At 32.9% G+C, this 14249-nt stretch overlaps 1 protein-coding gene across 1 annotated transcript in view; it reads right to left on the reverse strand.

Moving 5' to 3' along the window:
• The window catches only part of LOC129270423 (fibrillin-2-like), an 86894-nt gene extending 72913 nt beyond the window's left edge, over positions 1 to 13981 (reverse strand). The window contains exons 1-14 of the mRNA XM_064106079.1: positions 13694 to 13981; positions 12281 to 12394; positions 10161 to 10274; positions 9455 to 9568; positions 7552 to 7665; positions 6197 to 6310; positions 5395 to 5508; positions 4803 to 4916; positions 4001 to 4114; positions 3411 to 3524; positions 2608 to 2721; positions 2017 to 2130; positions 1215 to 1328; positions 625 to 738 (exon numbers count right to left, since the gene is read on the reverse strand). Of these exons, the coding sequence (XP_063962149.1) occupies positions 625 to 738; positions 1215 to 1328; positions 2017 to 2130; positions 2608 to 2721; positions 3411 to 3524; positions 4001 to 4114; positions 4803 to 4916; positions 5395 to 5508; positions 6197 to 6310; positions 7552 to 7665; positions 9455 to 9568; positions 10161 to 10274; positions 12281 to 12394; positions 13694 to 13772 (1561 nt within the window). The 5' untranslated portion in view covers positions 13773 to 13981. The remainder of the gene's footprint in view (positions 1 to 624; positions 739 to 1214; positions 1329 to 2016; positions 2131 to 2607; positions 2722 to 3410; positions 3525 to 4000; positions 4115 to 4802; positions 4917 to 5394; positions 5509 to 6196; positions 6311 to 7551; positions 7666 to 9454; positions 9569 to 10160; positions 10275 to 12280; positions 12395 to 13693) is intronic.
• Between the last annotated feature and the right edge of the window lie 268 nt (positions 13982 to 14249).

Genomic DNA, 14249 nt, shown 5'->3' on the forward strand with positions numbered 1-14249 from the left:
AAAACGCTATAAATCATGTTATAATATAATGTAAAACCTGGCTTCAGATATTCATACAAATGAGGATATTACAAAATAATAATTTTATTTAATTCAAATATATGTTAAGGTAAATACATCTACAAAGTAGAATAAAGGGAAGAAAAGTCAAACAAAACAATTATCAATCACTCACTCACAAACATAAAACAATATTGATGAATCGAACTGTGCCAGTTTTTTCCTAGATCATGGTCATGGACGTGGTTTTAGAAATAAATCACACTCATGTTAGATGAGTGATTTAAAAATTCAAAATCACTTTGATGCCGTACTCAAAATTAATCGACCAGAGGTGTATCATTGGTTGTTGCACTGGCATTTCAGCATGCTCGTATCATTGTTCATCTTTGCCTCGTTTATTATTTTCCAAGAATATATGAAATCAAATGCTTCCTAATGTCGTTAAATTCTAATCTTCTCTTTTGGCATCTTAAGCGTTCTTGAAACCCAAACGTGCATATCCCAGAAACAATGTGAATCTACCAAAGGCAGTGGTGTAAGACGGAATACAGATCTCACACCCAATACCTCCAAATTCGAAAACTAAAGGGAAAGGAAAAATATCTTGATGTCTATACTAACCTACTGCACATGTTATTCCTGTAAATCCTGGTGCACACGAGCAAGTGAATCCTCCAATCCCATCCGTACACGTAGCTCCATTAAAACAAGGATTCTGAGCACATTCGTCTATATCTGAAAAATAAAAACATTACTTACTTATCGATGGTTTTCTTTGGTCTGCATAATTTTGTTCCTCTCTCTAGCACATATTGTGGTTATCTTCCTCCTTTCAGTTGATAATTGCATTTATTTTGTAATTATTGAAGAATTTATGAACTCCTCATATACAATTAAAGTAATTCATACTGGAAAAAATTGACATTACGTTCCAAGAAATCATAGCCAATTTTACAAATATTACATACAAATTCAACAACCTCAGCAGTAAAATGGTAACAGGAAATTTTGAGTTGTAACATGGAATTTAATCCAGGTTAGAATATTGAACCATTTTGACATTTCTTATAAAACATGTTTTCATCTAAAAAAAAACAATCATTCAAAACATAATGGGCTAGTCCATGATTCCAATTATCACGTTTTTGAAAGAATTTATGGTATTTTATTTAATTCAATGTCTATCCAATTATCCCAAAATGAAGGCTTACTTGATAGACAATTAGATCCGGTAAAGCCACTGAGGCAGTCACATCGATATCCATTGATTTCATCTGTGCAAATACCACCATTTTGACAAGGGTTAATGCCGCATTCATTGATATCTGGAAAGAGTGGGAACATACATAAAAGAAGAAGAAGAAGAACAACAACAACAATAACAACCAGAAAACGCTATAAATCGTGTTATAATATAATGTAAAACCTGGCTTCAGATATTCATACAAATGGGGATATTACAAAATAATAATTTTATTCAATTCAAATCAATGTTAAGGTAAATACATCTACAAAGTAGAATAAAGGGAAGAAAAGTCAAACAAAACAATTATTAATCAGTCACTCACAAACATAAAACAATATTGATGAATCGAACTGTGCCATTTTTTTCCTAGATCATGGTCATGGACGTGGTTTTAGAAATAAATCACACTTATGTTAGATGAGTGATTTAAAAATTCTACATCACTTTGATGCCGTACTCAAAATTGATCGACAAGAGGTGTATCATTGGTTGTTGCACTAGCATTTCAGCATGTTCGTATCATTGTTCATCTTTGCCTCGTTTATCATTTTCCAAGAATATATGAAATCAAATGCTTCCTAATGTCGTTAAATTCTAATCTTCTCTTTTGGCATCTTAAGCGTTCTTGAAAGCCAAACGTGCATATCACAGAAACAATGTGAACCTACCAAAGGCAGTGGTGCAAGACGGAATACAGATCTCACACCCAATACCTCAAAATTCGAAAACTAAAGGGAAAGGAAAAATATCCTGATGTCTATACTAACCTACTGCACATGTTATTCCTGTAAATCCTGGTGCACACGAGCAAGTGAATCCTCCAATCCCATCCGTACACGTAGCTCCATTAAAACAAGGATTCTGAGCACATTCGTCTATATCTGAAAAATAAAAACATTACTTACTTATCGATGGCTTTCTTTGGTCTGCATAATTTTGTTCCTCTCTCTAGCACATATTGTGGTTATCTTCCTCCTTTCAGCTGATAATTGCATTCATTTGGTAATTATTGAAGAATTTATGAACTCCTCATATACAATTAAAGTAATTCATACTGGAAAAAAATGACATTACGTTCCAAGAAATCATAGCCAATTTCACAAATATTACATACAAATTCAACAACCTTAGCAGTAAATTGGTAACAGGAAATTTTGAGTTGTAACATGGAATTTAATCCAGGTTAAAATATTGAACCATTTTGACATTTCTTATAGAACGTGTTTTCATCTAAAAAAAAAACAATCATTCAAAACATAATGGGCAAGTCCATGATTCCTATTATCACGTTTTTGAAAGAATTTATGGTATTTTCTTTATTTCAATGTCTATCCAATTATACCAAAATGAAGGCTTACTTGATAGACAATTAGATCCGGTAAAGCCACTGAGGCAGTCACATCGATATCCATTGATTTCATCTGTGCAAATGCCACCATTTTGACAAGGGTTAATGCCGCATTCATTGATGTCTGGAAAGAGTGGGAACATACATAAAAGAAGAAGAAGAACAACAACAACAACAATAACAACCAGAAAACGCTATAAATCATGTTATAATATAATGTAAAACCTGGCTTCATATATTCATACAAATGGGGATAATACAAAATAATAATTTTATTTAATTACAATTTATGATAAGGTAAATACATCTACAAAGTAGAATAAAGGGAAGAAAAGTCAAACAAAACAATTATTAATCACTCACTCACAAACATAAAACAATATTGATGAATCGAACTGTGCCAGTTTTTTTCTTAGATCATGGTTATGGACGTGGTTTTAGAAATAAATCACACTTATGTTAGATGAGTGATTTAAAAATTCAACATCACCTAGATGCCGTACTCAAATTTGATCGACCAGAGGTGTATCGTTGGTTGTTTCACTGGCATTTCAGCATGCTCGTACCATTGTTCATCTATGCCTCGTTTATCATTTTCCAAGAATATATGAAATCAAATGCTTCCTAATGTCGTTAAATTCTAATCTTCTCTTTTGGCATCTTAAGCGTTCTTGAAAGCCAAACGTGCATATCACAGAAACAATGTAAATCTACCAAAGGCAGTGGTGTAAGACGGAATACAGATCTCACACCCAATACCTCAAAATTCGAAAACTAAAGGGAAAGGAAAAATATCTTGATGTCTATACTAACCTACTGCACATGTTATTCCTGTAAATCCTGGTGCACACGAGCAAGTGAATCCTCCAATCCCATCCGTACACGTAGCTCCATTAAAACAAGGATTCTGAGCACATTCGTCTATATCTGAAAAATAAAAACATTACTTACTTATCGATGGTTTTCTTTGGTCTGCATAATTTTGTTCCTCTCTCTAGCACATATTGTGGTTATCTTCCTCCTTTCAGTTGATAATTGCATTTATTTTGTAATTATTGAAGAATTTATGAACTCCTCATATACAATTAAAGTAATTCATACTGGAAAAAATTGACATTACGTTCCAAGAAATCATAGCCAATTTCACAAATATTACATACAAATTCAACAACCTCAGCAGTAAAATGGTAACAGGAAATTTTGAGTTGTAACATGGAATTTAATCCAGGTTAGAATATTGAACCATTTTGACATTTCTTATAAAACATGTTTTCATCTAAAAAAAAACAATCATTCAAAACATAATGGGCTAGTCCATGATTCCAATTATCACGTTTTTGAAAGAATTTATGGTATTTTATTTAATTCAATGTCTATCCAATTATCCCAAAATGAAGGCTTACTTGATAGACAATTAGATCCGGTAAAGCCACTGAGGCAGTCACATCGATATCCATTGATTTCATCTGTGCAAATACCACCATTTTGACAAGGGTTAATGCCGCATTCATTGATATCTGGAAAGAGTGGGAACATACATAAAAGAAGAAGAAGAAGAACAACAACAACAATAACAACCAGAAAACGCTATAAATCGTGTTATAATATAATGTAAAACCTGGCTTCAGATATTCATACAAATGGGGATATTACAAAATAATAATTTTATTCAATTCAAATCAATGTTAAGGTAAATACATCTACAAAGTAGAATAAAGGGAAGAAAAGTCAAACAAAACAATTATTAATCAGTCACTCACAAACATAAAACAATATTGATGAATCGAACTGTGCCATTTTTTTCCTAGATCATGGTCATGGACGTGGTTTTAGAAATAAATCACACTTATGTTAGATGAGTGATTTAAAAATTCTACATCACTTTGATGCCGTACTCAAAATTGATCGACAAGAGGTGTATCATTGGTTGTTGCACTAGCATTTCAGCATGCTCGTATCATTGTTCATCTTTGCCTCGTTTATCATTTTCCAAGAATATATGAAATCAAATGCTTCCTAATGTCGTTAAATTCTAATCTTCTCTTTTGGCATCTTAAGCGTTCTTGAAAGCCAAACGTGCATATCACAGAAACAATGTGAACCTACCAAAGGCAGTGGTGCAAGACGGAATACAGATCTCACACCCAATACCTCCAAATTCGAAAACCAAAGCGAAAGGAAAAATATCCTGATGTCTATACTAACCTACTGCACATGTTATTCCTGTAAATCCTGGTGCGCACGAGCAAGTGAATCCTCCAATCCCATCCGTACACGTAGCTCCATTAAAACAAGGATTCTGAGCGCATTCGTCTATATCTGAAAAATAAAAACATTACTTACTTATCGATGGTTTTCTTTGGTCTGCATAATTGTGTTCCTCTCTCTAGCATATATTGTTGTTATCTTCCTTCTTTCAGCTGATAATTGCATTCATTTGGTAATTATTGAAGAATTTATGAACTCCTCATATACAATTAAAGTAATTCATACTGGAAAAAATTGACATTACGTTCCAAGAAATCATAGCCAATTTCACAAATATAACATACAAATTCAACAACCTTAGCAGTAAATTGGTAACAGGAAATTTTGAGTTGTAACATGGAATTTAATCCAGGTTAAAATATTGAACCATTTTGACATTTCTTATAAAACGTGTTTTCATCTGAAAAAAAACCCAATCATTCAAAACATAATGGGCTTGTCCATGATTCCAATTATCACGTTTTTGAAAGAATTTATGGTATTTTCTTTAATTCAATGTCTATCCAATTATACCAAAATGAAGGCTTACTTGATAGACAATTAGATCCGGTAAAGCCACTGAGGCAGTCACATCGATATCCATTGATTTCATCTGTGCAAATGCCACCATTTTGACAAGGGTTAATGCTGCATTCATTGATGTCTGGAAAGAGTGGGAACATACATAAAAGAAGAAGAACAACAACAACAACAATAACAACAATAAGAAAACGCTATAAATCATGTTATAATATAATGTAAAACCTGGCTTCAGATATTCATACAAATGAGGATATTACAAAATAATAATTTTATTTAATTCAAATATATGTTAAGGTAAATACATCTACAAAGTAGAATAAAGGGAAGAAAAGTCAAACAAAACAATTATCAATCACTCACTCACAAACATAAAACAATATTGATGAATCGAACTGTGCCAGTTTTTTCCTAGATCATGGTCATGGACGTGGTTTTAGAAATAAATCACACTCATGTTAGATGAGTGATTTAAAAATTCAAAATCACTTTGATGCCGTACTCAAAATTAATCGACCAGAGGTGTATCATTGGTTGTTGCACTGGCATTTCAGCATGCTCGTATCATTGTTCATCTTTGCCTCGTTTATTATTTTCCAAGAATATATGAAATCAAATGCTTCCTAATGTCGTTAAATTCTAATCTTCTCTTTTGGCATCTTAAGCGTTCTTGAAACCCAAACGTGCATATCCCAGAAACAATGTGAATCTACCAAAGGCAGTGGTGTAAGACGGAATACAGATCTCACACCCAATACCTCCAAATTCGAAAACCAAAGCGAAAGGAAAAATATCCTGATGTCTATACTAACCTACTGCACATGTTATTCCTGTAAATCCTGGTGCGCACGAGCAAGTGAATCCTCCAATCCCATCCGTACACGTAGCTCCATTAAAACAAGGATTCTGAGCACATTCGTCTATATCTGAAAAATAAAAACATTACTTACTTATCGATGGTTTTCTTTGGTCTGCATAATTTGGTTTCTTTCTCTAGCACATATTGTGATTATCTTCCTTCTTTCAGCTGATAATTGCATTCATTTGGTAATTATTGAAGAATTAATGAACTCCTCATATACATGTACAATTAAAGCAATAACAGTTCAAGAATGGGGGGTATTGGCTTCCATTTTATTTCTTTAATTGAATAAAAAAAAGAAATACAGATGGCGTCCCCACCTAAGTTGGGTTGGGGGTGTAAATGGAGTGAGAACTTTTGCTTAGCAAGGACCTTTTTTTTATGCTTGCCAGATATTTTATGGTAAAATGCTTTGTAAATGGGCAGAATTTTTCACTTCATTGCTTGCCAGTGAATTGGGGGGGGGGGGGGGTATTCTCAAAAACGCAAAACTTTGTTTATGTTGTGAGCAAATTTTGTGAGAAAATTTCAATCCTAAATCCGTCGCTGCATGGCCTACATCCATACACGCAAATTAGCGTGGGAATTATTATTTTTTCTTCTTTGATGATCTATTTTTTTACTCACACCCACCTAAACACCCCTCACAAACCCTCTGACACACACAAACATAGAGGGTATTATGATAACACAAAAGCACAGACATTTGCAAGTGAACTTCAACTTCTTACTTTTAAACATTTTAGACCAGGTCCAAAACAAAACAAGATTCCACTTTATGTCTGATCAATATTGCAAATACCTATCTCCTCATGTCCAAAAAAAGAAAAGCTAATAATAATTTAAAATTGAATAAAGTTAAAAATTCAGATGAATATTTTTAATCCGCCACAACGATTGAACAACATCTCTGTCAAATAAAAAACCATATAATGCAGTTAGTGTATGTACAAAGTTGAATGTAATGAGAGAGGACGTTATGATAATTATGAATGTAAAGTCCTGGACTTTGGTTTTTTTTACATTCATACCAGCTATCTAACTCAATTTCGCCAAAATTGGACTTGGGCCGTTTTATATTCATAATCAATTGGTAACAGGAAATTTTGAGTTGTAACACGGTATTTAGTAGAGGTTAAAATATTGAGCCATTTTCACATTTCTTATTTGATGTGTTTTCATCTAAAAAAAAACATTTCACGCAAAATGGGCTGGTACATGATTTCAATTATTTAAGTTTTTGAAAGAATTTGTGGTGTTTTCTTTAATTCACTGTCCATCCGATTATACCGAATTATGGCTTACTTGATTGACAATTAGATCCGGTAAAGCCACTGAGGCATTCACATCGATATCCATTGATTTCATCTGTGCAAATGCCACCATTTTGACAAGGGTTAATGCCGCATTCATTGATGTCTGGAAAGAGTGGGAACATACATAAAAGAAGAAGAACAACAACAACAACAACAATAACAACCAGAAAACGCTATAAATCATGTTATAATATAATGTAAAACCTGGCTTCAGATATTCATACAAATGAGGATATTACAAAATAATAATTTTATTTAATAACATTCTATGTCAAGGTAAATAAAATGGGGGGGGGGGCTAAATATGGCGCATCGGGTAAAATTTATTTTAAAAAATCAGCATTTTTATTACAACAATCTAAGTTTGTGATTGATCTTGACATAATATTCAGACAATAAAATCATATTTCACCATTCACTCTATCCATTTCTTTCCTTTTCTCTTCGCCAGTGGCTTGCACATTCGTTTATATCTGAAATCAAGATTTTTAATTTAGGCGTTTGTTTTTGTGATATTTTAGATGTCAGATTGGGACTTTGTACATACCACAGAAGACAAAAGTCATCACCTCTGCGGTGCCGCCGCCACCATCACCAGCATCACCATGTGAAAGGGTGACCACATATTTAACTTCAAATTTCGATATCACAAAACGAAGATGGCTTATTCCATAATTTTCATTCAAGCACGATATTTGAAACCATTTATACCATATCTATCTCTAATGAATAAACAGAGAAAATCCAAACTAGCATAATGCTGAGAATTTCATCAAAATCGGATGGAAAATAAGAAAGTTATGAAATTTTAAAGTTTCGCTTATTTTCACAAGTCAGTGATATGCTCAACTCAGTGACATGCGATGATGTCCCTCACTATTTCTTTTGTTTTCTGTTGTTCATTTCCTTTTTTTACAGATTTGACAATTAAGGACCCAACCTGAGAAAGTTAGAATATTTCATATAATACAATACAAAAGGAAATAGGGATTGGATGATGTCATCACACCGATCAGGATGTGCCTATAATTGTTTTGTGAAATTAAGCAAAACCTTAAAATGTCATAAATTTCTTATTTTACATTCGATTTTGATAAAATTTCAAGTGTTACGCTTATTGGATTTTTTTCTATTTTTGTTCAAATCAACTTTTTGTTGGAGTGGACTTGTCCTTTGATGTTTAATTTCGTTCAAAATCACTGATTGCAGCAACTACTCAATATTCGCGTTAAGTATAAATTACAGTGTCGGTTAAACGTTGGCACCCTCATTGCCCATTAGCACCACAAGTTAGTGCCTTTCTATATTGACATACTGTCAGAATCCTGTTTATAAAATTTCATTTTGTATAACATTGAGTTTTCCTTATTAGTCAAGGATATGATAGAATAAAATTGGTTTATTCTAACCACGCATTTAACACGGAGCTCGCTGGCAATCTGTTTTAAAATACATAGCAATAAATTGTGTAGCATACGTACAATATCTTTCAAATCATAGTACAGGTTATAGTAATTCATGGATAAGATGAAGTGATCTGATTGATTCATCCGTTAATAAGAGCAGTATATGGATTTTTAGAATTATTTCCACCTAAACCTTTTATATAATTTTTTTTGTGTGTACCAGATACTTCACTTTCTAAATAGGATGCTGTAGCGCCCTCGTGGCAAGCTTGAATATTTATAGAACGGTTCGCGCGCAAAAAAAGTTTGATTTTTTTTTTTGGGGGGGTGTATTTTGCACCAATATTCTTATTCTTGTTATGCTCAATACAATATATTCATAACCATAATTTTTCATTTTTTTCATTATTTGTGTCATTATCTTCATCCCCATCATTATAATTGCCATCATCGTCGTCATCATCGTCAGCGTCATCATGGTCTTACCTTCTTCGCACTCCTTTCCGGTGTAGCCTGGTGCGCATGAGCAAGAATATCCACCAATCCCGTCATGACACGTAGAACCATGTTGACAGAGGTTGTGTGTACATTCATCTATATCTGAATATTATGAATATCCAATAGCCATAACCTTTCCATATGTACAGTCGAGTTACATATTATATTATAAATAATTTTAATAAATAATAAAATAATTTTGAATTTATTCATATACTTCGATTCACCATACATAATTAATTAAATTGAAATATATATATATATATATATATATATGACAGAGAACGACGGTAGAATTAACTCAATACGTTAAACGGTTAAGGTATATAATTCTTGTTAACTCTTTTAGGACAGGATGGTCTATTTCCAAAATAAAGTCTCAACCAACGATGAAATGGAAAAAAATAAATTTCAAACGTTGATGGTTATTATATTTACATGTATATGTCTATGAAATTTCATGACAAACATTGGAAAGGCTTCGTTTGAAAAAAAAATCGGATAAAAGTGAAACATTTCATTCTATTTCTTCTCTTCTTCCCTTTTTATTTTTGCTTCTTCAACAACAGAATTAGTAATTAAAAAAACATACATCAAGAGAAGTTATACGGATACCGGAAAGTGGAGCTTGAATTGAACTTGTCGAATGTATTTTGAAGATGATGTGAGTTTTGAAGATGATGTTTCTTCTTACTTGTTTCGCAGACGGTGCCAGTGAATCCAGTTATACAATCACAGGTAAAACCATTGACCATGTCCTGGCAGATTCCAACAAAGTTACAAGATACTCCTGCACAATCGTCGATATCTATCAATATAGGTTTAGAAACAGAAGTAATTACAATCATATGCCTATGTTGAACAGTTAAAAGGGAAGTGGGGCTCACAGAGGAATAGTTCTGGGTAGACCCAATTAAAATTGACTAAACCTTTTTTTTCATATATACAATAATTTGTTAAGGTTTCTTGTCAATTCGAGTGTGCTGATTACGAATCTTAATGATGCCACTCGTGTAACCGTGAGCATTTTCCGCAAATTGGCAAAATCTAATATGGCCGCCAAAATATGCAATTACCAATGAAAATCATGCGCATTGGCTATAAAATGTATGTAATTGTGTTGCAGGAGTGAAATGTTACATAAAAAAAGTGATTTGTGACAAAATATTAATTTTCTTGTTATTCAAACTGGCCGCCTTAGACCTCTGTATACTCTGTATGCGGGTATGTACAATATAAATGGGGAAAACTAATTTTGACAAAAGTGAGCACTAAAATGCAAGTAATTGTGATCTTTGAGTGAAGGAATGAATGATTGCAAACGAAATGTATCATTTGTTATATCATGTATGGGATAAATGATGTATTTTGATATTCAAAATGCAGCCAACCCCCTTAACAGCATGAACAGTTATAGACAATATTAATGGGGACCAACCAAAAATCACAAGAATGAGTACTAAAATGCATATTATTAAGACAAACGAGTGGAATACTGACTAAATATATAATTAACGAAATATATTATTTACTATGCCATGCAAGTGATAAATGCTGTATTTTGGAATTCAAAATGGCCGCCATAGGCACCTATATTTACTATGTACAATGCGAATAAAGAAACTAATTTTCACAAGAGTAAGAACCATAAAATGCATGTAAGGCCTAAGTGTGATCTACGAGTAAAATATTGTCTGAAAACATGTTTTGTGGCAAAACATATCATTTATTTTTTTCATGCATGAGACAAATGCTGTATTGTACAATTCAAAATGGCCCCTATAGGCCCTCACAGTAGGCGAGAGCAGGGCGAGTCCGCTCCATTTTTCACGCTCTTCTAGAATCGTCATTTCTTTAGCATGAATGTCGCGTTTCAGGATGTATAAATGTCTAGGTAATATCTACCTAATATCTTATTTTCGGCGATGACATGCATGACATGGGCCGTAAACAATGAGAAATGCCATATTTCAAAATTTTGAATAGCCGCCTATGCCCTTTTGTGAAAATCATCTGTCATCATTTAAAATTGTACGTATTAAGAAATTACATGAGATATGCCACGGGCCCTAAAAATTTTAAGTACCTTGTAACTGGAGATATAATATTTTGAAAGAATTTTTTGTTTGACTATAAATATTGCATATGGAAAAGTGCAATATTGTCTAAGATCATGGTTTCTATTTTGTGTAATTAAGGTGATAAATGCTATATTTCAAAATTTTAAATAGCCGACTTTGCCCTTTTGTGAAAATTATCTGTCACTATTTAAATTGTAAGTAATAAGAAATTACATAAAATAAATATCATCTGATACTGATACGATTATTGTTCCATTAATTATTGTAAAAATCATAATTTTTGTTTGATAGTATGATTACACTCATTATTCTATTCTACCCAGTTTATTGGTATACTTGGCTTTCAAGAGTTAATCATCAATTGAACATCGATCTCTTGCCTCTGACAAGTGAGTTAAAATTCGTCCAAACATTGTGATCAGGTCTTGCCTTCCTTTTATTGAACAAACCTTCATTATTTATAAATTCAATATACTATATATATATATATATATATAATCACAAATAAATGCCGTAGAAACAAAATCGTAGATTTTAAAAGGAGTATAGCTCTCAAAATTGAAAGGTAAAGTCACACTCTTCGTCAGTGCCCATGATGTGACAAAAAAAGAGTTCAAATTCCGTTTCTGAAACAGTCGTGAAACACACAAACACACACACACACACACACATATATATATATATATATTTATATATATATATATATATATATATATATATATATATAAATTACCTGTAGTACAGTTTCTGTCGGTCCAACCATCTGCACATGTACATTCATAGTCATAAACTAAATCGTTGCACGTTCCATTATTGTTACATGGGTCGTCTTGACAATTGTCTGTATCTAGATATATTTAAAAAAAAGACGAAACAATGGGACAAGCGTAATAATAATAATAACAATAATAATGGTAATAATATTGAAATATAATTATAATAATTATAACAATAATAATAATGTCAATGTCAAAATCAGGTCACAAGTAATTGTAAATCTGTCCGCTATCAATTGCGTAACATTGATTTCATTCGAAAATATTTAACTCGTTCTGCAACAGAGAAACTTGTACACTCATTCATCTCCTCAGGTCGTGATTTCGGTAATAGTCTTCTCTTTAATATACCTAACTCTAAAATTACCCGACTTCAAAAACTTTAGATTTCAGCAGCTCGCATTGTTTCTCTGTCAAATAAACACGATCACAGATCAAAGATCAATGTCCCTCTCCTTATTTTATTCACTTGTCTTCTTCCTCTTATTTTTCCCCTCTTCTTTTTTTTTCTCCTCTCTTTTCCCTTCTTTGTTTTATCTTTCTGTCCCCCTTTTTTCTTTTTTTGCTCCACCAATGGAGGGGGGGGGGAGGAGCATGCCCCCCCCCCTGGATCCGCCTATGCTAAGTAATCACTTTATCCCTTTTCTGTATTTTTTTAACGTCCACGTTCCACTTTTTAGAACCCTTCATACCCCTTTACCACAAATGGCATTTTCATGTCTCCATTTTCCAACTTATATTCAATTTTATTCAATCTTTATCGTTAAATTCATGGATATTCGTTCCGTCTGCATGTAAAAAAAAATACATATTGCAAACATGAAATAAATTGAAAATTGATTGAAAATAAAGAAGCATTAATCATGTTAAGGTATAAAACCATTGAATTAGAATAGAGAAATAAAATCGATTTCAGTTCACAGTTAAGATTGAATTCCATTCACTATTCACATGGTTTTTTAATAGATAACACAAAATTTAAATTCATTATAGTTGAGGTATCACGCAGTGAGCAGTCATGTTACATAACCAAATAAGCAAGAGGATGACCCACAAATAAATAAAATAAAATAGATAAAACAAATAAAAGAATTAAAAGAATAGAATTAGATAAATAGATAAATGAATAAACAAATATGTCTCTAGCAAGTTTTCTAAATGTAGCGATTGACTAGTAATACCATGGTCAGTTGGTCACATTTACTCTACGGCGGCCGTACGGCGAGTCGAAAACAGCCGTTTTATTAATTTTTATACAAGCCACCTCTATGTAGCTCGTACATAAAATGTGAAAACGGCTGTTTTCGACTCGCCGCACGGCCGCCGTAGAGCAAATGTGACCAAGGTATAGATACCACAATATAACCAACCTTGTGCTGTTACTGCAGAAAACAGGAACAGAAATATACATAATCCAAAAGCAATATTCAAAACATTGTCAGGGGCCATCGCAATCGCAAACAGTCAAAGGGGCCTCTTTCAGACTAGATTAATCCTCTCTATATCTCCATGTCGGTGTCAATCTCATTTTCGAACTGGCTTCCGCATTGTATTAAGAAATGACAAAACTAGATCAGGGAACGATAATTTCACTCACACTCTCCAAATCAATATATAGTTCACTCTCAGGTACACAGACAGACGCACCAATCCCCAATATTAAACGACTCCATTCATGCGAGTAATGCATTGTGCCGTTGTGGTGGGGCTTTGAATGGGCTGGGATGAGATGTGCAAACGTAAAAGGGATGAAAAAATGTTGACATTTGATATATAATCCAGAAAACATTCGACCATTCGCAATGGGAGATAGGAGGAAATGAATGCAATCAAATTTATTCATATTACGAGCTGCGGCTTTAAACCCGATAAACGGGATCAAATTTAAGTACAACTATAACTGAAATTGATGGTCAATATTAATTA

Source organism: Lytechinus pictus, chromosome 10 (genome assembly GCF_037042905.1).
Source record: "Lytechinus pictus isolate F3 Inbred chromosome 10, Lp3.0, whole genome shotgun sequence".
In the NCBI taxonomy this organism is placed as follows: Eukaryota; Metazoa; Echinodermata; class Echinoidea; order Temnopleuroida; family Toxopneustidae; genus Lytechinus; species Lytechinus pictus.